Consider the following 25117-nt stretch of genomic DNA (forward strand, 5'->3'; position numbering starts at 1 on the left):
GCCACCTCTTTGCTTAAGGTTCCAGTCCTTTTCTTTTATTGCAACCATTCCCAGAGTCCCTAAGAATTATCCAGTTAAAAGGAATACCTCTCACATTCTTTTGACCAATCAACGTTAATCCAAAAAGCTCTATTGAGTCAACTAGGTCATGAAACTCCTTGGCTGCGGTCATTATTTTGCAATTCTACAGAAGACCAATTTTTGGGAAGTACAGATCCAAAGGCAGCCAACAATCTGCTTAATACTTTGACCAGCAAAACAAAATGAATCATACAGCCTGGGTTCCTAAAGTAGGCCACATATGTTTATTTGTCTTTTCAGAAAATGACTACTACCTAAATCAATCTGTTATGTCCATGCTATAGCCAAAATCTAGGAGGAATGGAAGCTGAGGCATGCTGATTTTAAGGATCTAAATAGTTTATATGTGTATTGAAGATTATAATTTCACCCAGTTTTTTCTTGGTGAAAAGTCGAGAGAGATCTTTATAATTTACTTCATTCTCCTTTCTATTTTAATGTACATATTTAAATATTATTTTAATTTAGAGTTGCTTTATTCTTTTTAACAGAGCCATTTAGTCCTGTTTTTCAGTGACAACACTTTCCAATAAAGCAGGGAACTCCAAACTTGGCAACTTTAAGGCTTGTGGACTTCAACTCCCACAATGCTCCAGCCAACATGGGAATCAAAAGAGCAAGAATAAGTAAAGCATTATGGTATGGACCATTAAAAAAGGGTGGGCTAGGTCTTCCAAATATTAGAAATTATTGGGTAGCTAAGTTTGGAGAACTTTGCAGTAAGGAATTGAGTATCACCTTCTTCTGATGGGACTGGAGCTCCCATCATTCCTAACTAGCATGAATAATGACAAGGAACTCATCATGGTTTGGAAGAATTGCAATGATAAAAATGAAAGTTTTACCAAAAAATTTTTTTTTTGCTTTGGATGATCCCAATTAAATTCTCAGATCAAGAATTAAAGCAAATACAAAGGCTGCTGGAGGTGTATTGTAATGGAGGTAAGAGAGCAAGAATAAGTAAAACATTATGGTATGAACCATTAAAAAAGGGTGGGCTAGGTTTTCCAAATATTAGAAATTATTGGGTAGCTAATCAATTAAAGATGGTCCCAGATATTATAGTAGTAACTAGAGATTTAATATGGGGGGATATAGAGTTGAAAGAGTTAAAGGAAATAGGCGATCCTATAGAAACATATTGGTTTAAAAAGAATATTTAAAAAATTGCTAGGAGGATTCAAAATCTCTTTTTAAAAAACTTGATGAAATTATGGAATAAATGGAGATAATGGCTAATGCTAGGAATCTCTCCTTTAACACCAGTCGTGGAAATGGAGAAATTCCCTAAGATTGAACTGAAAGAATGGATTAGTAAACTAAAAGAAAATGAAATATATAAATGGGAAAATTGGAAGAAAAAAGATAAAGAATATAACACAACAAAAAAAACATTTTAGCAGTTATTAAATTAAACTGGTTGAATTTAATACAATTAGAGGAATGGGTAAAAGTGGAAGAAAGATTCAAGGAGAAAGACAGACAGTTTGAAATGATTACAAAAGAATGTGACATGAACGAAGAATACATAGAGAAAAGAAGAATAGGGAAAATATACAGAATATTAACTGAATTAGAAGAGCAGGCAAAAGATTTGGGAGAAATAAATGATAATGATTGGAAAAATATTTGAAATAGAAGAATAGATAACAGTAATGGGTAACCTTTTTCTATTTCCGCATATTTCTATTTCCTGTGCATGCGCGTGCGATCCCTTGCATGGGGCGAGAGTTTTTACCCTTACCATACCAACTGGAAGTTTGGTATGCCCGTTGGGCCGTTTTCACCCACTGCAGCCTTCAAAAAAGCCTCTGGGCCACATTTGGTCTGGCGTCCAAACTTCCTTCCAATCAACTTAATTAGATGACCTCTAATCCTAGTATCTTCAGAAAGGAAGGAGCAAGACTGCCCCCCTTCACTCTCTACGTGTGTTAGTTTGTACATTTCAATAAGGTTCCCTCTCTTTAAGTTGCCTTTTATCCAAGCAAAAATTCCAAAAAACATAGTCATTTCTTGCAGGGAAGGGTGTTAATGTATTTTGGTTGCTCTCTTCTCAACTTTTTCAGCTTTTTCAGCTCCAAGTTTGGAGACCAGAACAGATATACCACAAATCTGCATCAGGGCATTGCAACGTAATTTATTAGCAGCCCCTTTGTTAATGATTTCTCATATAGAATTTATCATTTTCACAGCTATTGAACTCTGAGCAGACATCATCCTTGGAATTAATAGGTTATAGTTAAATCTCCACTGTGCTACCTGTTATGGCCTCAAAATATTTTTCTTACTTAGCTATCGACAACTAAGATTTTATAAATAAAAGTATATAAAATTGTATGTAAATCAAGAGCCCTTATCAAGAATTTTTTTAAAAAAAAACAATGATTCCCAGCATAGAAAGCTGGGGCCTCCATATCTTTCCTCCTCTGATAAAAATGCCTATTTATTTCCATTCTTTGCCTTCTGTTCTTTAAGTAGTTGATAGGTCATAAAGAAAGAGTTTATCTCACCCCACAGGCATTATGTTCACTCAAGAGTTATCTATGAAAAAAAAATTTGTCAAGCACATTTGAGAATCCATGTATACCATTTTGCCTTTGTTCTGTTTGTCGATAAAAAAAATTCCCAAAATTTGGTTTGGCTGAATTTACCTTTGGAGAGTTCTGGCACTCAGCCTGATTATAGAGACAAATCACCTATTTTTGCTAAGAGGTCAGCAATTTTATACGAGTTCTTCAAGAACCCTTGGTTTTAGATACATTTAGGCCTCAGAGTGTTATTGAAAATGTGAAAAAATATAGGCTAAAATAACAGAAAGTAGGAACATAATTTGAGAACCCTATCTTAAAGGAATGGAGGATAAATCTATATATTGTGAAGAAATCATGTGTGACTCTAATACAGTGTTTCTCAACCTTAAGAGTAGTGGATTTACTTTTTAAAGTTGCCAAGGTTGAGAAACACTGCTCTAACAGCTGTGATACCTGATTCCTTACTTCTACCATCTTAATTCCTTTCATTTTATTAAATCATCTTAATACCTTGCCTTTATTAATTGTAAAATGAATTACAAATATATTTATGTAACTACTAACACTATGATAGGATACAGGCATTTGTACAATTGTCTTCTTATGCAACTTCCCAAAGAGAGATTTAGACTCTTCCCAAGTGAGGAATTTCGCATTCTTGGGGTACCACAGAAGACATTCAGCCTGTTTCTCAAATGTGGAAGGGGAATGTAAACATTCCTAAAGCAAGTTAAAGTAATAACCACCATAAGGATAATAATAACCGCAATTTATTGGCCTGACTTTTATCCCCCTCTGTTTTGTCCAATAAAACCAGTTTCTTTTCTATAACCTCTTCTGAACCCAGCTTTATTACAGCAGACAATGTTAAGAATAATTTTTGGCTGCATTGTTCCCAAAAATCCTTGAATTCTTCAAAAGGTAAGAATATTTTGCTCCATTCCGTATTAGTGACTCTCTTTTGCTTTAATTACAATCTTCAGTTCTTTCTGATTCCCTCTAATGTCCAACCTTCAAAATCCCATCTTATGATTCCTCCCCCCCCCCCCTTGACAGCGTTTTCTCATGGAAACATTTCTCATGGAATACATTTTCAAAATAAATATATTATAATCCACAGGAAGGATTCTTGTAATTAATTTCAAAATCTTATTTAAAATCCATCGAGCCCCTTAGCCTGCTTGTAAATTTCCCAAATCAAACTTCTGATCAGCCTTTTGCTGTTTCTTCCGAAATAAGATTATTTTGGAATCTTTAAACTTGAATAAAACTTGCCCGAATCACATTTTTATGACTTTAATTATTACATTTTTATGAGGTTCTGATAGAGTCAATTCCCCAGAGTCTTGCCAAGTGGCCAAAATATAGGGTTTTTTTTTTTTTTTGCTAAATAAATAAATATTCCATGAGTAAGAGCGGGGGAAAATACTTAAAAGAGAACTAGGTGATACACTCCCTGGAGTAGTTGATGTTCACACATAGGGACAGGTACATGTCATTCACATGTTCGTTCATTTCTGTCTATTTTTTAGTGATCTGAAAATTAGGTCAGAAAGAAATATTCAGCAAATACCTGAATAAAATCCAAGGCGGGCAAAGGATATCGCTCACTGGGAATAATCACAACGCAGTTGCCACGAGTAATTGCTGGGGCAAACAAGCTGACAAAACTGAGGAGCGGGTGCTCGTCTGGACAGGCAATTCCCACGACACCAAGTGGTTCTCGAAAGTGAATACAGGCACCATACAGAGTGGTTTCCTGCAGCAGAAAAGGCACAAGCAAAAATTTCTAGGTTTATGAAGGTTTATAAAAGAATAAAATTTCTCCCATTAACAAAATCCCTTCTGATTGCCAGCCTCCATTTCCTTTTTAAATCAATCTGCTGAAATATCTAGATGGAAGCGCCTTGGCGGCACGGTGGTTAGAATACAGTAAAGGTGAAGGTAAAGGTTCCTCTCGCACGTATGTGCTAGTCGTTCCCGACTCTAGGAGGCGGTGCTCATCTCCGTTTCAAAGCCGAAGAGCCAGCACTTTCCATCCCCGCCCGAATGTTGAATGAATGTTGCTTTACTCTTTTAATTATGTATTGTCCTATATGTCTTTGTATGTTTCCTCTTCCTATATAAGTTGTAAGCCGCCCTGAGTCCCCTCAGGGAAAAGGGCGGCCTATAAATAAACTTAACCTAACCTAACCAAAGACGTCGCATGTGGCCGGCACGATTAAATGGCAAAGCCGCACGGAACACTGTTACCTTCCCTCTAAAGTGGTCACTATTTTTCTACTTGCATTTTTACCTGCTTTCGAACTGCTAGGTTGGCAGGAACTGGACAAGTAACAGGAGCTCACTCCATTATGCAGCGCTAGGGATTTGAACCAACAAACTGCTGATTTTTCAATTGACAAGCTCAGCATCTTAGCCACCCTTATTAGAATACAGTATTGCAGTCTAATTCTGCTGACTGCCAGCAGTTCGATCTTGACCGGCTTAAGGATGACTCAGTCTTCCATCCTTCCGAGGTTGGTAAAATGAGGACTCAGATTGTTGGGGGCAATATAGTGACTCTTTAGTCCACTTAGAGAAGGCTATAAAGCACTGTGAAGTCTTAAGTGCTATTGCTAGTGCTTTGATTTTCATTTCATACACACGTTTCTTTTCCTTTCTTATGAGGTTTCCCTAACCCAAAAGAGTTGCCAGGCCCCTGCAGCCCCAATGTTAGCATTGCAAGGTGGGCCAGATAAGAAGAACACCCAAAGTACCAGCTGTAACTGTATAGTAAAGTTCCATTCACATAATCCTTCCTTACTGTAACGCACTCTACATGGGGCTGCCCTTGAAGAATGTTCGAAGACTTCAGCTAGTCCAGAACGCAGCCGCACGAGCGATCGTGGGTGCACCCAGGTACACCCACGTTACACCTATCCTCCACAAGCTGCACTGGCTACCTATTAGTCTCCGGACTCGCTTCAAGGTGCTAGTCGTTACTTATAAAGCCCTACATGGCATCGGACCTGGGTACCTGAGAGACCGCCTCCTGCCAATTACCTCCCATAGACCGATCAGATCGCACAGACTAGGCCTCTTCTGGATCCCATCTGCCAGCCAATGTCGGCTGGCGACTCCCCGGGGGAGAGCCTTCTCTGTTGCAGCTCCAGCCCTCTGGAACGAGCTCCCCGTCGAGATCCGGACCCTTACTACTCTCCCGGCCTTCCGCAAAGCCATGAAGACCTGGCTGTTCTGGCAGGCTGGGGGGCTGTTGAAATAGTCAGCCCATGGGAACTATGAATGTTGTGTATTTTAATTGTTGTTTGTCTCTTTGTCAATTTATCCCCTTCCTTTGTTTATTGTAAGCTGCCCGGAGTCCTTCGGGAGTAGGCGGCATACAAGACCAATAAATTCAATTCAATTCAGTCTGAGAATCCATCTCTCTCTGCTCACCTTTTCAGTTGAAGAACCTCGGGAGAGTCCCTTCTGAGATGCTTGCCATACCCTTATTGCTTCTGTGAACTCGGTTGCCTCTTATCTAAGGCTGCCTAGTCAGTAGTTCTTATCTTCCAAGCATATTCCCACATACACTATATTGCCAAAGTATTTGCTCACAACTGCTTCTGATTATGTGGATGGGTGAGAAAATACTTTTGGTAATATAGTGTACCTTCAGTTATTGATACATATGGGGCCAGGAACGCAGAGGGGAGTCTTAACCATTGCTATGGTATGCACAGAAGCCTCCACAAGCTGCCTCAGTGGCATTTTAGCTGCGGAAAGACCTCTCTATTTGCAATTGTACCCAGCAGGGTTCTCCTCTGAATTCATGTTCACATGCAAATACAACTCTGCTCCACTCTGCAAGAGGAGCTTCTTCGGGTGGAACCACCATTTTTCAGTACTTTTAAGAATACTAAAGAGGGAAACTGCCAACCTCCCAAGAAGACCAGACAGGAAACATGACAGGATGAGCTAACCATGCTTTATTGCGAGGCAGCACTAACAGAACTTTGCAAGCCTGAAAGTACAATTCTCCCTCCAATTTTTTCCCCATTTATAGCCAATCTTTTCTAAGTTTCTTTCTTTGTCCATTACTCGATTGAAGGCTGCTCCCTCTCTGATTATTCCCTATGCATAAGGGGGGTGGGGCTTTTTGCAAGGTCATTTCGTTACAGGAATAGAGTCGTATAAATGTGCCTACCTACTACCATATGCCCAACTCTGATTGGCATTAACCTTCACAACTGTCTTTACTTTTGCATTCTTCAGATATAGGACCAAGTCCCAGAAATCCTTAGCCAGAACAGCCATTGCTGAGGCTTCTGTGAATTGAACTCCACATATCGCAAGGGCACCAATGTTGGAGAAAGTTATTCTAGAATTTTGAGCAGATATACTTTTTGTTATTTTTTTTTACAGCAGGGGTTGAACCCAATACCTTCTGTTCATAAAGCTTAATTCTTGGGCACTGAGTATGGTCTCACATCTCAAACCCTTCCAGGCATTCAGCCACATTCCATCCATCAACAATTAGAGAGCAAAGTGCATCGTATGTAGCCAAGGAAAAGGCCCTGTTATTCTCACCTGCACAACTCCACCATATTTGTCCGAATAAGCTGCCCAATAAAATAGCCGGCGCACACTAATATCCACCTCCATCAAAGCTTTCTCTTTTTCTATACCCATTAATGATTCCAGCTGTGATGCAATCCCAGCTCGACGGAGTTCCAGATTTTCAGCCAGGTAGTACAAGATCTGGGCCCGGGCGTGTGTCGTTTTCTTCGCCCACCTGTTATGAGACCAACCCAAAGTTAGAAAGGAAAACTACCGTAGCACTATCATTCCTAGAGTAACCCTTCCTGAGAATGAATAACCAACTTTATTGCATCAAGAAAAAAAAAATATTTAGCCCAAAATGCCAACTTTGGGGTGGCACGGTGGATCAGCAGTTAAAGAAGCTGGGTTTGTTGGCAGAAGAGCTGGCAGCCCAGGTCGAGACCCAAGCACCATGTGACAGGGTGAGCGCCCATGCTTGCCTCAGTTCCTGCCAATCTAGCAGTTTGAAAGCATGCAAATGCGAGTAAATCTCCCGCCCTCCCTCCCTCCCTCCCTCCCTCTCTCTCTCTCTCTCTCTCTCTCTCTCACACACACACACACACACACACACAAATAGTCCCCTCTAGCGTATTGCACAAGATGAGGTGAAGACAGCAAGAAATAAAACAGCACTTTTGCCAAAATATATAAATAACATTTCCAAACATGCATACATTCCTTCCACTCTGTCAAGATTCGGAATATGAAATTGTATTTGGGTTGAAAAAAATGGAACCAATCACAAAAGTGTGCTTAAGTATCACTCTGCAAGACATAACAAAAAGAAATGTGCGGATAATCTTTGACAATTCAAAGTTACAACAGCACTGGACCATTTTTCACACAAATGACCATTGCAGCTTCCCTGTGATCAGGGAATCAAAATCCGGATGATTAGCAACTGGTTTATATTTATGACGGTTGCAGTGTCCCAGGGTCATGTGATCACATTTTGTAACTTTCTGATAAGCAAAGTCAATAGGGAAGTTGGATTCACTTAACACCTGTATTACTAACATAACAACTGCAGTGATTCACTTAACAACTGTGGCAAGAAGGTAAAAAAATGGGGCAAAATTTACTTAACAATTAGTAACCAAAATTTTGGGGCTCAAATTGGAAAATTAGTTTGCATCTAATGTCCTCTGCTGATGGGTCTTAAGAAAAATACTTACTTGTTTTCTCAATTGGCCAAGCTTTAGACCACTGTTCTTATAAACCAAATTAATTTATACAAATGCAGTTTCACAAACGAAACATCCAGCAGTAATTCCATAGACCCGTTAGATCGCACAGTGTTGGCCTCCTCCGGGTTCCGTCTACCAGCCAATGCCATCTGGCTACCACCCGGGGGAGAGCCTTCTCTGTAGCAGCTCCGGCCCTTTGGAATGAACTCCCCGCGGAGATTCGGACCCTCACCTCTCTCCAGGTCTTCCGGAAATCCGTCAAACCTGGCTGTGCTAGCAGGCCTGGGGTTGATGAGTTCCCCTCCCCTCTCGACTTGTATGGCTGTATGACTCTTGTGTATTTTAATTACGTGTATTGTGTTTGTATCCCCCTTTCCCCTTTTGAGTTGTTCACCACCCTGAGTCCCTCCCGGAGAAGGACGGCATACAAATAAACTAAATCTAATCTCATCTAATCTAATTCTAATTTGATGTAATCTGTTTTTATGATACTATTCAAAGGTATTATTTGGCATATGTAACAAATCCAAGTGTTAAGGTGTGCAAACCCAGTGTGGAAACTGAAAGTCACATGGTCTTCTTTTGTTGCTCTGCATGCAGGAGAACAGAACTGGAAGATAGATTAGTCAGGGAATGGGATGGGAGTGAGGATTTTGCATTATCATTGGTCTGGAATGATGTGGAAGTCAGGATTTTGCATTATGGTTGCTCATAAGTAAGAAAGAACCAGTAAAAGAGAAATGGAAAAATTCCTATCTGTAGAGCAGCGTTTTTCAGTCTTGGCAAGTTTAAGATGAGTGAACTTCATGCTGCCTTGGGAATTCTGGAATTGAAGTCCATACACCTTAAAATTGCCCAAATTGAGAAGCCTGGGTGTACACTACAGCTTAAGATTTTCCATTCCTGTTTTATTTAGAATTTGGTGCAATTAAATAAACCAGTTGTAGTTTCCCTAACAAATAGTGATTAAAGTGATATGAATCATTACTGGACTTTTTGTGAGAAACTGAAATTAAAAGTTGATTTGGGCTTTAATGAGTAGATATAGGATTATGGAAATAATGTAGACAAATGTTAATCTTAGAGTAAGAGTTTGATATATTTTTTCTTATATCTATACTAAAGAAAGTTGGAAGTCATTCTTTTTTGTTTTCCTTCTATTCCTTTCTTTCTTTCTTACACTTTCATTCTTTTTCTTTCCTGAGCCTGTTCTTTTTTCAAATCTGTTTTTTTTATTGGTTTATCCCTTGGTTTTTTATGTATGAAGGATCAAATATTCAGCCCTTATAATTCTACATTCCTTATTTATAGAAATCATATCAAGATTTAGACTGAAATCCATTGGGAGCCATCTCATACAAGGCAGTCTCTGGGTCACTCTAATCAAAAGTGTTTATCAATAGAGTAGCTCAATATTTGTAGCTCAGGGTTGAACTTGGGGTCCTTGATTCTCTCTGAGCTTGATGGTTTTCTTGCAGATATTTCATTATCAAACTAGGTAATATCATCAGTACTAGAAGGGAGTGGAGTTTGCTCTTACTTTTATATACTAGTGGCTTTCCCTATCAGTGTTGATTGGTGCTTCACAAACAGTGTTTTGATTGGTGCCAGGTCTCCACAGCCTCAGGCAGAAAGGGCTCCCACAAATGTTCTTTAAAACGTGGCACGACAAAACCGTGGTCCACTAAAGCGCGCCCAATTAAAGCGCGTCGCTGATGTCATCAGCAGCGCGACAACAGCGACCGCAGAGAAAAAAGGGCGCTTTAAAAGCGCTTTGAAAGCAAGCCGATTCACGTTAACACGTTAAGGTAAGGGTTAGGTTTAGGGTTAGGTTTAGGGTTAGGTTTAGAATTAGGTTAAGGGTTAGCGTTAGGTTTAGCGTTAGGTTAAGGGTTAGGGTTAGGGTTAGGTTAAGGGTTAGGTTTAGGGTTAGGTTTAGGGTTAGGTTTGGGGGGTACGTTTAGGTTTAGGGGTTAATTTTAACTTTAGCGCTCACAGCGTGCTTTTTTCGTCACGCTGTGATGACGTCAGGAACACGCTTTAGTCGACTGCGGTTTTGTGGTGGAACCCTTTAAAATACAGAGTTCCCCAGCATTCCTTTAGGACCCTCCAATACAGAAACTGTGGTTACTCATCCTAAATTGAATCCTCATTATCTGGAGCTTCAAAATTTGCTGTTTGCTGGGAAGATGTGTAGCTAAAAGTCAGTCTACATTTAGTGCACGTCTGACTTTGGGGATATTTCTTCATAGCCAAGCAAATGTGCATTTCTTGTGCAGTTCACACCCCTTGCTTGATGAATCTGGATGTCACGAAGCAAAGCTCACATTTTGTAATTAACCCCCTCGTCCCGTGTTGGCTGGCAGAGTGCTGCAGGAAACTGAGTGCTGTCACACCCACTGGCCACGCCCCTGGCCACGCCCACTCAGCCAGTCATTAGGGGCAGAGAACCAGTTGTTAAAAAATTTGCAGCCCACCACTGAATCTATTGTAATTTCAAATGCTCATTATGCAACCAGTCATTAAGCAAGGACTACTTACTGTATCAGAGAAGAATCCCAATCCCTGGGTTAGATGCTAAGCTAAATGAAAGGTCTGGACTCACCGGGAGCTGCTTTGTTAGCGGCCTCCACTGCGTTATGGATGTCCTTCACGTTCCCATCTGCCACGAGGGCCGCTGTTTTGCCTGCATGGTCAAGGATGGCTCGGGAACTCAAGGAATCTGGTCTCTTCTGAGCACCGCATAGTACAACTTGTAGGTTTGGTCCATGCTGTGGAAGGAAGGGAGGAAGGAACAAAGGAAGAGAGGAAGGAAAAGGAAAGAAAAGGAAGGGAGGGAGGAGAAACTGTAATAGAGCTTTTGCCTCGTTTTTTTGAATTCATTTCAAAAGAAAGCTGAAAAGGCCACACATTCTGGGTGCCTGGATTTTATAGATAGGCTGAGACTTCCCGAGGATGAGATTCTCTAGAATAGGATAGGCTGCAAAATGTCTGGATATTAGACAAAGTCCTTTCTTTAAGCTTAGTTCTATAGAATAGAATAGAATAGAATAGAATAGAATAGAATAAGAATAGAATAATACTAGAATAAGAATAGAATAAGAATAGAACAGGAATTCTTTATTGGCCAAGTGTGATTGGGTACACAAGGAATTTGTCTTTGGTGCATATGCTCTCAGCGTACATGAAGAAAAATAAAATATAATACATTCATCAAAAATCATAAGATACAAACTTAGTGATAGTCATAGGTTACTAATAAGCAATCAAATAAAGGAAACAAATAAAACAATATAAATCGTTAAAGATACAAGCAACATGGGGGAAGAGATAGGTACTAGGAAGGATGAGAAGAATAATAGTAATACAGTAAATTATTTGACAGTGTTGTGGAAATTAGTTGTTTAGCAGAGTGATGGTGTTTGGGGAAAAAACTGTCTTTGTGTCTAGTTGTTCTGGTGTGCAGTGCTCTATAGTGTGTTTTTAGGGTAGAAGTTGAAACAATTTATGTCCAGGGTGTGAGGGGTCTGTAGATATTTTCACAGCCCTCTTTATGTTCAACTACAAATAAAAACCCTGTATTTCCTCAAAACTGAGATACAAAGATGGCTAGGAATTATCTGGTTATTTAATGAGAAGGGAAAGGCTTTATATCTTTACTGAAATGTCACTCAGTCGCTGGGCATGAGAGAACCAGGCTTCTGTTACTGATCATAGGGAGGGTTCACATGCCCGCTCACTCCAAGGTCCACACACCTGCTCCCTCATAAAGCTTACTTATTCACCTGGGCTCCATTATTGTTCTTGGAATTTAGTTGAAGTGGGGGAACTCTGTACATTGAACTTTAGAAGACGGAATAGGTGTTGTTGGCCAATGAATCGGAAGTAGAAGCTGAGATTTAAATGCTGGTGAACCCTTGATCCTAACCACTTTTTAAAACTCATTAATGTGCTGCGCTCCAGAATTAGGCAACGGCTCCACCTTGAACAAAAACTCAATAATAAAGATCTTTTCCTGTTTTTTTTCTTATGCTTTATTGCAATTTTCCATTCTTGCGGAAAGGTTAATGAGGACACATATCTCATAAATCTTGCACCAGTTGTAAAGCTTCAGCAACTCTGGGTAAAGTGTTATAGGTCTTTTCTCCAATAAGCATGTAGCCTAGAGATAAAGGGAGGCCGACATCTTTATTGTAGTGTTTAAGTTGCTGGACCAGAAGCAAGGCAACTGTGAGTTCTAGTCCTCCCAGTAGCATGTACTTCTCCTCTCAACCCAACCCATCTACCAAGGTTGTTGCTGTGGGAAAATAGAAGTAAGGAGCCTAAAGTATACCACCTTGATCTGCATAATAGAGAAGGCAAAAAAAACATGTGATAATAACATGCAAACACCAAACTAGCACATGTGCTCATTAGGTCTAGCCGCCCCCTTTTAACATTCCCCATAATGCAAGGGTTTGACAGGAGTGTTCAGGGACTGTGTAAAAACTCACCACAGGATAATTCACTATGGCAGGGGTCACCAACATTTAGGACCTCAGGGACGACTCCTAAATTCATAATTTTAAATCCCATGGGCAACTAATAGAATTAGGGATGGGATGGGGTCCTTCAGGCACTTAGCTTGGCCACCTGTTAGTGAAGACAAGCATTCAGGGTCAACCCTAGGTTTGCTGTCTATTGCAGCTAGGAATCTCAAATACGGCCCAGAATGAATGTTCTCTTTGTAGCGAGGCCGGGCACTAGATCGGCCTCCTGCAACGCTGTCTTTCGAGGAGCCTGGCCGAAGTTTTCGCACACCGCTCACTGAAGCGTCTGGACTCCCAGGGAGGGAAGGACGGAAGGGCTGGAGTACTAAACAGGCAGCCAAGCTAAGTGCCTGAAGGACCCCCATCCATTAGCAAGCGGGGAGTAATTGCTTCGGTGGGCCATCTCTCAGACGCAAGTGGTCCACAGACCAGCACTATGGTCTACTTCCTTAATAATTCATCATCCAAAGCATTACAAAAGCTGGTAATCATAAGAATTATTTATTTTGATATAAGAGATAACATAAATTGAATGAAAACGTGGTCAACAAAAATAAAAGGAACCAGGCACCGCGCACAGTTAGCTGCAGCAAGTTAGCCACGGCAAATTGGCTGCAGCAAGTTGCCCCACTTCTCTTCTGAAGTACAGTAGCTGTGTAAGTTTATCCAGTCTGATTTGCTGCCTTTTTTTAAAATTCTTGCTACAAAGTGCGCTAAGTAGTTTTCTGAGAAAGTCAGGCACCTTCACACTTATTCTTACCTTGGAATATCTTCTTTCAGCTCAGAAACTATAGAGCAGGGAGCTTTATCCCCAGAAATCAGTGGGAGAGGAACTCTTTGGTGAAGTAGTAGCAAAGATTTTGTAATTCAGATCCATACCACCGATGTGTGGTTGGATTTCCCACATTGGTCTCACGTATTCATAAAGTGCCTGGACAGAAAGAATTCAGAATGAAACTTAGAGATGTGCTGGGATCCTTCCCACCAGCCGCTTACGGCCCTTCCTCACTAACCTCTTTGCCTCCGTTCCGTCCATGGCCACTTTCCTTATACCCTCCAAAGGCAGCTGCCGCATCTAACATATTATGGCTGTTTATCCAGACTGTTCCAACCTGCAACTAAGAAGGCAGAAGACAAAAAGGGAGTGAGATTTCAAGTAGCATGACATGAAAAATTAGACGCTTTTGCTCGTTCTGTACATGCAGTCCTCGACTTACAACCACAATTGTGCCCTAAATAGCAATAGCACTTAAGACTTATATATCGCTTCATAGTGCTTTACAGTTCTCTCTAAGCGGTTTGCAGAGTCAGCCTATTGCCTCCAACAATCTGGGACCTCATTTTACGCACCTCGGAAGGATGGAAGGCTGAGTCAACCTTGAGCCTGGTGAGATTCAAATTGCCAAATTTCAGGCAGCTGGCAATCAGCGGACGTCTCCTGCAGTACTGCATTCTAACCACTGCGAAGCCGTGGCTCATCTTGGTTGTAAGTGAGACATTTATTAAGTCGGTTTTGCCCCATTTTTACGACCTTTCTTAGTATTGTTAGCATTGCAAGGTGGCCAGATAAGAAGAACACCCAAAGTACCAGCTGTAACTGTATAGTAAAGTTCCATTCACAGAATCCTTCCAGTCTGAGAATCCATCTCTCTCTGCTCACCTTTCGTTGAAGAACTTCGGGAGGATCCCTTCTGAGATGCTTGCACACCCTTATTGCTTCTGTGACTCAGCTGCCTCTTATCTAAGGCTGCCTAGTCAGTAGTTCTTATCTTCCAAGCATATTCCCACATAGGACTATATTGCCAAAAGTATTTGCTCACAACTGTTTCTGATTATGTGGATGGGTGAGCGAATACTTTTGGTAATATAGTGTACCTTCAGTTATTGGTACATACGGGGCCAGGAACGCAGAGGGGAGTCTTATAAAGAGCCGAGGTGGCGCAGTGGTTAGAGTGCAGTACTGCAGGCCACTTCAGCTGACTACTATCTGCAGTTCGGCAGTTCAAATCTCACCGGCTCAAGGTTGACTCAGCCTTCCATCCTTCCGAGGTGGGTTAAAATGAGGACCCGGATTGTTGGGGACAATATGCTGACTCTGTAAACCGCTTATGAGAGGGCTGAAAGCCCTATGAAGTGGTATATAAGTCTAAGTGCTATTGCTATGCTATTGTCCCAATGATTGCGCTTGTCAGAAGATCACAAAAGAGGATAGCGTGACCCCGGGACACAGCAAAGGTCATAAGTATGAACCAGGTGCGAGCATTGGAATTTTGACCATATGATCATGGGGATAGTACAAAGGTTGTAGACTGTGAAAATGGTCATAAGTCACTTTTTTCATCTGCTGTTTGTAACTTTGAACGGTCACTAAATGAACTGTTGTAAGTCAGGGACTACCTGCACAGGGAGAAAGCAAAGGTTTATATTTCTGGGATGGGGAACTGAATGATAGAATCCAGATGGATCCAGAGGAGAGATCAGGGCACCTTAACAAAGAACAGCCTGCAGTAGTAAAAGTGATACCTGTGGGCAACTTCGAGGGCCAAGGAAAGAATTTCTGTCCACACACTAGCAGCCAGTCCGTGAGGTGTGCTGTTCCCCAAAGCCACCGCTCCTTGGTCGTCCGGAAAGTCAGGGATACCAGAACAGGTCCAAAGATCTGCAGAAGAAAAATGCTTTAGATCATTTTTAAACAATGAGAATCCATTGCCCCATCAATTTCCTACCAAAGCAAATTCTGCCAAGGAGAGGGAGCCTGGCTGAGAAGAATCAGAAGCTTCTACATGATAGACACAGCAGATTAGTAGGAATGGTTTAATTTAAACCTTTTGCGTAGGACGAAAAGCAAACTTTCCTCCAAATCTTTAGGCTGAGAATCAGTAACCTGGAGCCCCAGGGCCATAAAACTAGGCAAGAAGCCTGCAGCGTCCCTTGGCCACAATAACCATAATCTGATGGAATGGAAATATAGGAAAGGCAGAAAAGATGCAGTATATCAGTAGTCTCGACTTACAGCATTTTGTTTAGTGATCTTTTGAAGTTACAATAACACTGAAAAAAGTGACTTATGACTGTTTTTTCACACTTACAACTGTTGCAGCATCCTCATGGTATTGCTATTGCTATTAAAACAACTGCAGTGATTCACTTAACAATGGTGGCAAGAAAGGTTATAAAATGGGCAAAACTCATTTAACAACTGTCTTGCTTAGCAACAGAAATTTGGGGCTCAATTGTGGTCGGGGACTATTTGTACATTTGAAGCAAATTTATTAATAAAGGTAATCCTTGACTTACAACTGTAATGGAGCTGACATGATAGTCATAAATTCGCAACCGCTTCAGTCGTAAAAACAAATGCTGCTGTCATTCAACAAACAAATGTTTTTGTTATGGGTATGGTTTTTGCTGAAAATTAAAAGCAGGGGGTGTCAAACTCAAGGTGTGGAGGCCAGATCAGCCTGCAGGGGGCTTGGATTCTGGCCTGCAGAGCCGCCCTGGAAGCAGCAAAGGACTCCGAGCGCTGCCAGCAAAAACTGAGCTCGGGAGGACTGTGCTGCGACTCTCGCAAGCTCCGTTTTCACTGGCGAGAAGGTTGCAGGAGGCCATTGCAGCCAAAACGAGCTAGAGAGTCAGTTTTCACTGGCAGAGAGCTCAGCCCCCCCCTGACACAAGTGATGTTGAGCTGGCCCTGGCCACCCCCCACCCCAGTCCCCCAAGGTCAAACACAACCCTGATGCAGTTCTCAATGAAAGCGAGTTTGACATCCTGACTTAAAAGTACTTTCTGGTTTTCGGCAAAAGATCCATAAAACATGGTGACATGATCCTGGATGCTATAAATATCAACAAGCTTTCCGTTTGTGTTTAACCATCGAGGAAAAAAGCACTTGGCTAAGTGACTTGATTTATATAATCATGTTTTGTATTAGTTTATGAGTGAGGATCTTTGCCAGAGCAATTATCTGTGTTTATTTTGGGCTCGCAGCCAGCAAAGCGGGACTTGATAAAAGGATCCTTTGAAATTCTGTTTGGCTTTAGTTTTTGGAAGGGCAAGGTGGGGGGTCAGAACAGATCCAAACTTTGTCTTATTTCCACCTGGCCAAATATGAACAAATATATGTCATTTCCATGCCATCAAAACGCACTTATGTTATATTTTATTAAGGTTCAAATGAATAAACAGACCAAAATTCATTGTAGCTGGACAGATCTTTTGGGTAGAATGGGGTTTGTCATCATCTGCTTCAGCTGAATTTAATAGAATAATGGAATAACAGAATTGGAAAGGACCCTTGGAGGTTTTCTAGTCCAACCCTCTGCAGCATGATTGCTCTGCCACTGAAGTTTGGTCACATGGTACTGTGGAGGGGGCAACCGTTGGCATTTCAAATCCAGATCGCAAAATAGCCCCCCATGCTGATCCGTGTAACATCAAACAGTTCAGTCATAAGTCAAGAACTACCCACAGCTACAAAATGAAGAAACAAGCTAAATGCCCATCTCTATCCACAAAACGTTGTGTGGGGACGATACACCAAGACACACAAGGACTTCTCCATGTATGCGGTAAGGTTATATCTACTTGATGTCACCACTCACTGCACTTTTATTACATAAAGCTACTTTCCCTTTAGGTAGTGCACCCAAGTACAGGTAGTCCTTGATTACAACAGTTCCTTCAGTGACCATTCAAAGTTACAACGGCACTGAAGAAGTGACTTCTGGCCGTTTTTTTTAGTTGCGGACATTGCAACATCCCGTTGGGCACAAGATTAAAACTCAGATGCTTCGCAACTAGTTGATATCTATGACCTTTGCTGTCTCCAAGGTTCAATGATCACCTTTTATGACCTGATATGCAAACCCAAGCTCTCTCTTTTCATCTCAATTTGGTTGGCTCTTATATTTGTCGCGAGCGCCCTGTTAGTTCACCAAGGCATAGCTCCTTTGATAGATGCCATGGATAGAAGACATCAACCCTACGTAGGGTTATGAACCCTACGACTGGGGGAGAGTGTCAGGACGGAAGCATCCTCTCTTAAGGCTATAAAGGAGCCACATCCACTGAAAGGTGAGGAGTGGCTGCAGGTAGGCCTTAACCTATGACCACAACTGACCCCCCAAATTTCTGTTGCTAAGCAAACAAATGTTAAATGAATCCTGTCGCATTTTGCAGCCTTTCTTGCCACAGTGGTAACTGAATCACGGCAGTTGTTAAATAAGTAACGTGGTGTTAAGTGAATCTGGATTTCCCAGTGATTTGCTTGTCAGAATTCACAAAAGCTGATCACATCACCCTGGGAAACTGCAGTCGTCATAAATATGAATAGGAACAAGTTGCGTGCATCTGAATTTTGAACATGGAACCATGGGATCATGCCTGCAAAGTATGAAAAACAGTCATAAGTCAGTTTTTCAGTGCTGCTGTAACTTTGAACGGCCGCTAAATGAACTGATGTAAGTTGAGGACTACCTGCATTTCAGAGCTTTTCCCCAATCTGTGATGCAGAGATCAGTTATCCGCAAAGCAAAAATCCTGTGCCTATACATGTATACAGGAAAGTTTAGGAACCAAGCACATGGAATCTTTGGAGGCTGGGGCTGCTTTAAATTTTGAGAAAAAGTACTTATTGGCATTCCTTCCTAATGCTTATACAGCCATAATAATCAGCAAGCTTCAAACCTAGCATAGCACTGAATTTCTTTTTTAGCCATCCAATCTGCAAACCTAAACATTGCCACTTTAAGACACCTATTTGTTACGCTTAATATGACCCTTAAAACAGCCATAGCATTTCTCAGGCAAGTCCATAAACTGACAGAAAAGGGAAAGGCTTAATGAAAAGAAGGTCTTGCATGAGGTCTGAAGCAGTGATGAAATTCAGCCTGTTCTATTCAGCTGGCGAATCGGTAGCGGAGGCAGTGGGAGGCTCCGCCCACCCGCCCGGATGTCATCACATCCCGTTTTTTGAAGTTCTGCACATGTGTAAAGGTGGCACGTGCAAGTGAAGTGAGCGCGCGCACTCACATTTGCGAACTGGTAGCGAAGGTAAGTTGATTTCACCCTGGTCTGAAGCATTTTCAAAGCCCCACTTTTGACCCCCACATTTACTACGCTTTCTTCAACCTGTCAGCCTTCGGAAATTATGGTCCAAAACTCCAAACAGAGAGAAGAGAGGAGAAGACAGAGGCAGAAAACAAGAGGGAAGGCAGGAGAATATGAATGTTGGCCATGCTTAATGGTCAAAGGCTACGTCAGAATGGAGGCTCATCTACTAAAGTGCCTTCCACTAAATGCCTCACAATTTCCAATTTAACATGGTCAATGGGAATTTAAAACAATTTAGTCTAACATGTCTGAAAATATTAGGTGAGGGAAGAAAGATGTATTAAAGCTAGTTTAAAGAGGTTAGTATATGGCCAAACAGGTGTACCTGAAGATAGATATCATAAACTCAGTGTAGTTTCTTTCTTTCTTTCTTTCTTTCTTCTTTCTTTCTTTCTTTCTTTCTTTCTTTCTTTCTTTCTTTCTCTCTTTCTTTCTCTCTCTCTCTTCCTTCCTTCCTTTTTTCCTCCTCCTCCTTCCCTTCCTTCCTTCCTTCCTTCCTTCTTTCTTATTTCTTCTCACTCTCTGTTTTTTTATTTATATCCCACATGGACAACCCTGTGAGATGGGGTGGGCTAAGCACATGTGACTGGCCCAAAGTCAACCAGCTGGCTTTTATGTCCTAGGCAGGACTAGAACTCCCGGTCTCCCGGTTTCTAGCCTAGAGCCTTAACTACCCAACTGGCTTTCTTATTCCATTATTAATAACATTAATCTCTACTGATTGTTTTAGCAATATCAGAATGCTAATGCATCCATTATCAGAAATGCTTTCTCATCTCTTCCTACCTCTTCCTGGACGCAACGGGAGGTCTGATACACGCCAGTGATTAAGGTTGGAGGGTTAAAACAATTTATTTGATGGGAGGGATGCCCAAGCTTGGAACACCTAAAAAAACAAAAAACTTTTGAATTAGATTGTCAGTCACAGAAACTCTAATCTGGATTCCTATCCAGAGCAGGGGGTTGGATTCTATACCTAAATACTTTTCCTGATAGGCCTCTAGCTCAGGGTTGAACTGTGGGATCCTTGATGCTTTCTGAGCTGGTTATTTTCTTGCAGATGTTTCATTATCCAATTAGTGCACTGATTATGTTATCTACCGTATTTTCAGAGTATAAGATGCACCTTTTCCCTCAAAAAAGAGGCTGAAAATCTGGGTGCATCTATACACTGAATACAGCATTTGTTGCTTCCCGAAACCCCCACCAAATGGCCGTTGCAGAGCCTGTAGGAGGCTTTTCAAAGAGCTCCTGGGGGCTGGAGAGGGCAAAACGAGTGAAAAAATGGGACATTTTTGCTCAATTTTGTCCCCCTCAGCCCTCAGGATTACCCTATAAGCCTCCTAAAGGCTATGCATGCATTTTTTTGACAAAAAATGGGCCATTTTTGTGAAAAACAGGCCATTTTTTGCTTGTTTTGGGGGGACACCCCCCCCCCCCAGGAGCATTCTGCAAGCCCCCCTAAAGGCTATTCATGCCTTTTTTTTTTTTGAAAAAAAAAACAGGTCTGTTTTTTGCGAAAACAGATCTGTTTTTGCGGGAAAACAGGCTGTTTTGGGGAGGTTTGCAAAACTTTTTTAAAAATTTGCCTCTTCAAAACCTTGATGCGTCTTATACTCAGGTACATCTTATACTCTGTAAAATACGGTAGTTGAGTAATAAAACATCTGCAAGAAAACAACCAAGGTTAAAAAGCACTAAGGACACCTCAAAAAAATTAAAACACTTTAAAAGTGGGGGTGTTAAAAAAAAAAAGGAGACAAACTAAGTTACTAATAGAAAGAACATTGAAAATAGATCCCATTAAAACACTGCATTCAAATTGTGGAGGACAAGAGCTAGCTGGATCTAAATAACATCAAGGTTTTTTTTTTAACCAGGACTCTCCAGATACATTGGTCTCCCCATCCTTTCTTGGCAAGCAGTGAAAGAGAAAACATCCTCCAACAATCTTGTTTGAAGGATACCAAGATGGAAAAGATGGTCCTTATTGAAATCATTATTCTTGATCAACTCCTGAATCAAACAAATAAAGAATAACTTTCCAGAAACTTCTACTGAAATATTTCCTCCCTGCTACAAATATTTTTAAGCTGAAATCTTTCAGTCTTATCATTTTTCTCCTATTAGTTAACAACTAGCAAAGAAATCCAAGGCCATAATTTTAACAAATAGCACAGATGTTCCACAGACATGTTTTATAATCTGTTTACTTCATAGTAGGGTTATTTACATCTGTACAAGCAACTTAGTTTGGCTCTGGAGCTTAAATGGACTCCAGGGGATAGTAGAGGAAGGCCTGGAGGAACGTCATCCGTGGGGTCGCGATGGGTCAAACATGACTTTGCAACTAACAACAACTATTATTAATTTTACTATTGTTAGGATGACTTTGGTCTAGCATAACTCCTTCCCATTTACCTCAGCCCCCTTCAGCCCGAGCTTCTTCCACCAGGCTGTCAATGACATTTCGCTGCTTCTCACTGGTCAATGGTCCCACATCTGTGATTTTGTCCAGAGAGTCTCCTAAGTAGAGCTGCCCATTCGGTGTTTCAGGCGTTGAATAAAGTCTTTGGCAATGGATTCCTGAAGGAACAGTTGAGCCCCAGCACTGTGGACCTGAGAAGGGGAAGGAAAAGTCACCCATGGGGTTCATTAATTCAATCCTTGGCTGCAGTATTTTGCAGCCAAGACTCTGCCAGAGTACAAATAAAATTCACTGTCGGTCTTTAAAAATGTTTAAACGTTAGAATATGTGCATAAACAATTTAAAAATAATATGATTCCCAGATTGATTCATTGGCCATTTTGAAAATATTTGGAACTGTTTAGTTCTGGTGTGCACTACTGGGTAACACTGTAGTTTATTCCATAAATTATAGCTAAGCAAATCTTGGCTTGGTCAATGTAGAATCCTTGTATAATTGTGTATTTCTGATCCTATTCAAAAGATAGGTGTGATGTACAAAATGCCATATGTCTGGAAGCAGGCTGTTTCAACAACTATTTTCATCTATTTTGAGGTTGGACAAACATTAATGTCTTGCTATCTCTGGAGACAAACTTAGAGATAATGCCAGAAAGATCCTTTTGAAATATTTCTACCCTTACTTTGTTCTCTTTCTGTTAACTGGAAAAATGCTACAGCTGGGTTTAACAGTAGAAGCAATTAGTTTATTTTTAAAACGATTGTGTTCCTGCTTGAACTTTTAATTATATGCTAGTCCCTAACTATTTTTAGGGAGTAATTGATGTAACATCCTGCTTGGGCGGGGCGGGTTGGACTAGATGACCTACAAGGTCCCTTCCAATTCTGTTAATCTAATCTTAAAAAGTGCAAATGAAAAAAAATAAAATAAACAGAACTGCTAAATAGTTGCAAACTGAAGGGGGCAGCTGACATACACATCCAAAGTTTTATTATACAAGTGCAAATTTTTCAGATAATTCTGGACAAAGGTTTACTATATCATAGAGTTAAAATCTAAGAGGCTGTCAAAGAAGAAATATGAAGAATTGAATTTTTTTTAGTATTTCTCTCTTTTGCAGTGGTTGGGTGAGCCAGCAGCCGACTGAAAAAGGGGGGAAATGTCAAGAAACAGCTTTTCCCCCGGGTCTCTTCTTCCTTTGGTAAAAGCATACCTGTCCTCGATTCAGCCAGATGGCGTCCACCACTGCGTCAACAGCACTATCCAAGTCAGCTGAGTCAAAGACAATGAAGGGCAACTTCTCCCCAAGTTGGAGACAAAGCTTCTTGCCACTGCCAGCTGGGCTTGACGCAGACAACGGCCCACCTGTACCAGCAACACATTTCCCATCACATCATATTTAAAATGGCCATTGACCATCCCTCCCACGCCAGCCCAAAGTCCCCATTCCTCAAGAATTTCCTCAATTCTTGCTCTAGTTGAAACAAGGGAGGATGGAAGTGTCACTGATTTTGGAATAAGTAGGAGATCGAAGGTCCTGGGCTACACTATCAAGACGACACTACATTATCAAAGAAGAGTGAAACGCAGTGGGTGATGGGAAAACAGAAGAAACCTGGAGTGAGGTAGATACAGGTAGTCCTTGATTTATGACACAATTGAAGCCAATTTTTGTTTGTTAAGTAAGACATTTGTTAAGTGAGTTTTATCCATTTAACATCCCTTTCTTGCCACCTTTGTTAAGTGAATCACTGTAGTTGTTGAGTCAGTAACTCGGTTATGAGTTTTATCCCATTTAAACATCCTTTCTTGCCAAAATGGTCATAACTCACTTTTTTTTAGTGCCGTTGTAACTTCGAAGTCATTAAATGAATTATTGTAAGTTGAGGACAACGTGTTATTTGTTGAGGGATGAAGTAAATACGTTAGAAGCTCTTGCTTCCTGAAGTGAAACACGCTAAGTGATTTCCCTCAGAAAGCAGATCTCTTCTACCACTGCTGGACTCATAGAAACAGATTGTTGAACTTCCCATTGAAGTTCAACCTTGTTGAAACAAAAGGAGCTTTTGAAAATTTCCCTCAAAATTTGGTAGCGGAGGAATTGGTTGAAGATTTCTTTGAATTTAATTGGTCCAACAATTTCTCAAGAATCGGACTGTTCTTAGCAATGATAGTAGCATCAGCGCTGCAAAAGCCCACTGGGCAAATTCCCTTACTTCTTTTTTGTGGATTTAACTGAAACATAGAAAGTCAGGGGGGAAAAATGACAGCTTATACAGTGAAAAATCACCTACACAAAACATTTTGTCTATCTTGTTGTTCAGCCTTCCTAATCTGAGTCTTTTCTGGGAAACAAACTTTACGTCCCAGATTTCCCTTGCCAACATAGCCATTACTAAGAACTTAGGGAGTTGAAGCCCATAATATAATTGGAGACTGTCCAAATTGGAGAAAACCACCATTATAAATAAGTGTCAAATATTGCACTCTCTGTTAATGCTGCTTAATGATCTTTATGCTAAACAATTTTCTATTTGAGAAAACTTTAAAACCTGGCTCTGGGCCTGAACACTTTATAAATCATTTTTTTAAATTTAATTGCTTTTTAATTTTATTTCATGTGGTATATTATTATTATTATTTTCATTTTTATGATGCATTTTTCATGTTTTCTGCGTACAGGTAATCCTCAACCTGCAGCCATTTTTGCAACCATTCAAAGTACAAAACGGTGCTGAAAAAAGTGACTTACAGTTGATTTTTGCATTTACAGCTGTTAAGGCATCTCTATGGTGACATGATAAAAATGTGGGCACTGGGTAACTACAACAGTGGTAGCATCCCCGGCCTAGGCTAATCTGATTGCCATTGGTGACTTCCAGCCTCCGATAAGCAATCAATAGGGGTTGCTTAATAACAGCATGATTCACTTAATAACTGAGTGATTTGCTTAAGAACTATGGCCCCCAAAATGATAAAATTGGGTACAACTCAGTCGTTCCCTGCTTACCGATGGAAATTCTGGTCCCAGTTGTGGCCATGAGTCAAAGACTACCTGTATTGTCTTCCCAATCAAATACCTCATAAAACAAATCAACAGGAAGAGCAACAATAGCCATAATAACAATAGCGCTGCCATATAATTTCTGCAAAATTCTCTTTCTCTTTTCAAAGAATGTCTCTTTGACTAAATTGAGACAGAGTTAAAAAAACAAAACAAAGGAAGGACGGAATAGATCCCTGGTTGACTCTGAATGTAATACTTCACGCCTCACAATAGTCACTGTAAAGATGCAGAATAACTTCATCCCGCTCTTAATGCAGGGGTGTCAAACTGCATTTCTTTGAGGGCCGGATCAGCATTGTAGTTCTCCTCTGTGGGCCAGTGGTCAGGGAAGCAGTGTGGGTGGGTGGGTGGTGTTAGGATGGGGTGCAGTGGCACAGATGTCTCCTGCAGCACTCTGCTGGCCAAAAGCTGGCTGTGTGATCCATTTTCCGTCCTATTTTCTGTCTGTTTTGGGCCCGTTTTTCAGCCAGTTTCGGCTGGCAGAGTGCTGCAGGAGACCATGGACCATGGTGAAAATGAGGCATGAGGTGGACACACGGCCTTTTTTAGCCACCGAGGCACCATTGGCTGGTCATATTTCCAGGCCAGCCCCACAGGC

The 25117-nt window shown here is 40.9% G+C and overlaps 1 protein-coding gene across 1 annotated transcript in view; it reads right to left on the reverse strand.

Annotated features, from left to right (window-relative positions):
- The window catches only part of ALDH16A1 (aldehyde dehydrogenase 16 family member A1), a 52646-nt gene that overhangs the window by 6242 nt on the left and 21287 nt on the right, over positions 1-25117 (reverse strand). Inside the window, 18 exon segments of the mRNA XM_032234687.1 lie at positions 4186-4371; positions 7185-7389; positions 10988-11126; positions 11129-11154; positions 12140-12142; positions 13673-13752; positions 13754-13843; positions 13926-14030; position 14093; positions 15436-15523; positions 15526-15571; positions 19810-19869; positions 19871-19909; positions 21076-21080; positions 21451-21567; positions 21570-21642; positions 22666-22793; positions 22796-22817. Of these exon segments, the coding sequence (XP_032090578.1) occupies positions 4186-4371; positions 7185-7389; positions 10988-11126; positions 11129-11154; positions 12140-12142; positions 13673-13752; positions 13754-13843; positions 13926-14030; position 14093; positions 15436-15523; positions 15526-15571; positions 19810-19869; positions 19871-19909; positions 21076-21080; positions 21451-21567; positions 21570-21642; positions 22666-22793; positions 22796-22817 (1413 nt within the window).

Source organism: Thamnophis elegans, chromosome Z, assembly GCF_009769535.1.
Source record: "Thamnophis elegans isolate rThaEle1 chromosome Z, rThaEle1.pri, whole genome shotgun sequence".
Taxonomy (NCBI): domain Eukaryota; kingdom Metazoa; phylum Chordata; class Lepidosauria; order Squamata; family Colubridae; genus Thamnophis; species Thamnophis elegans.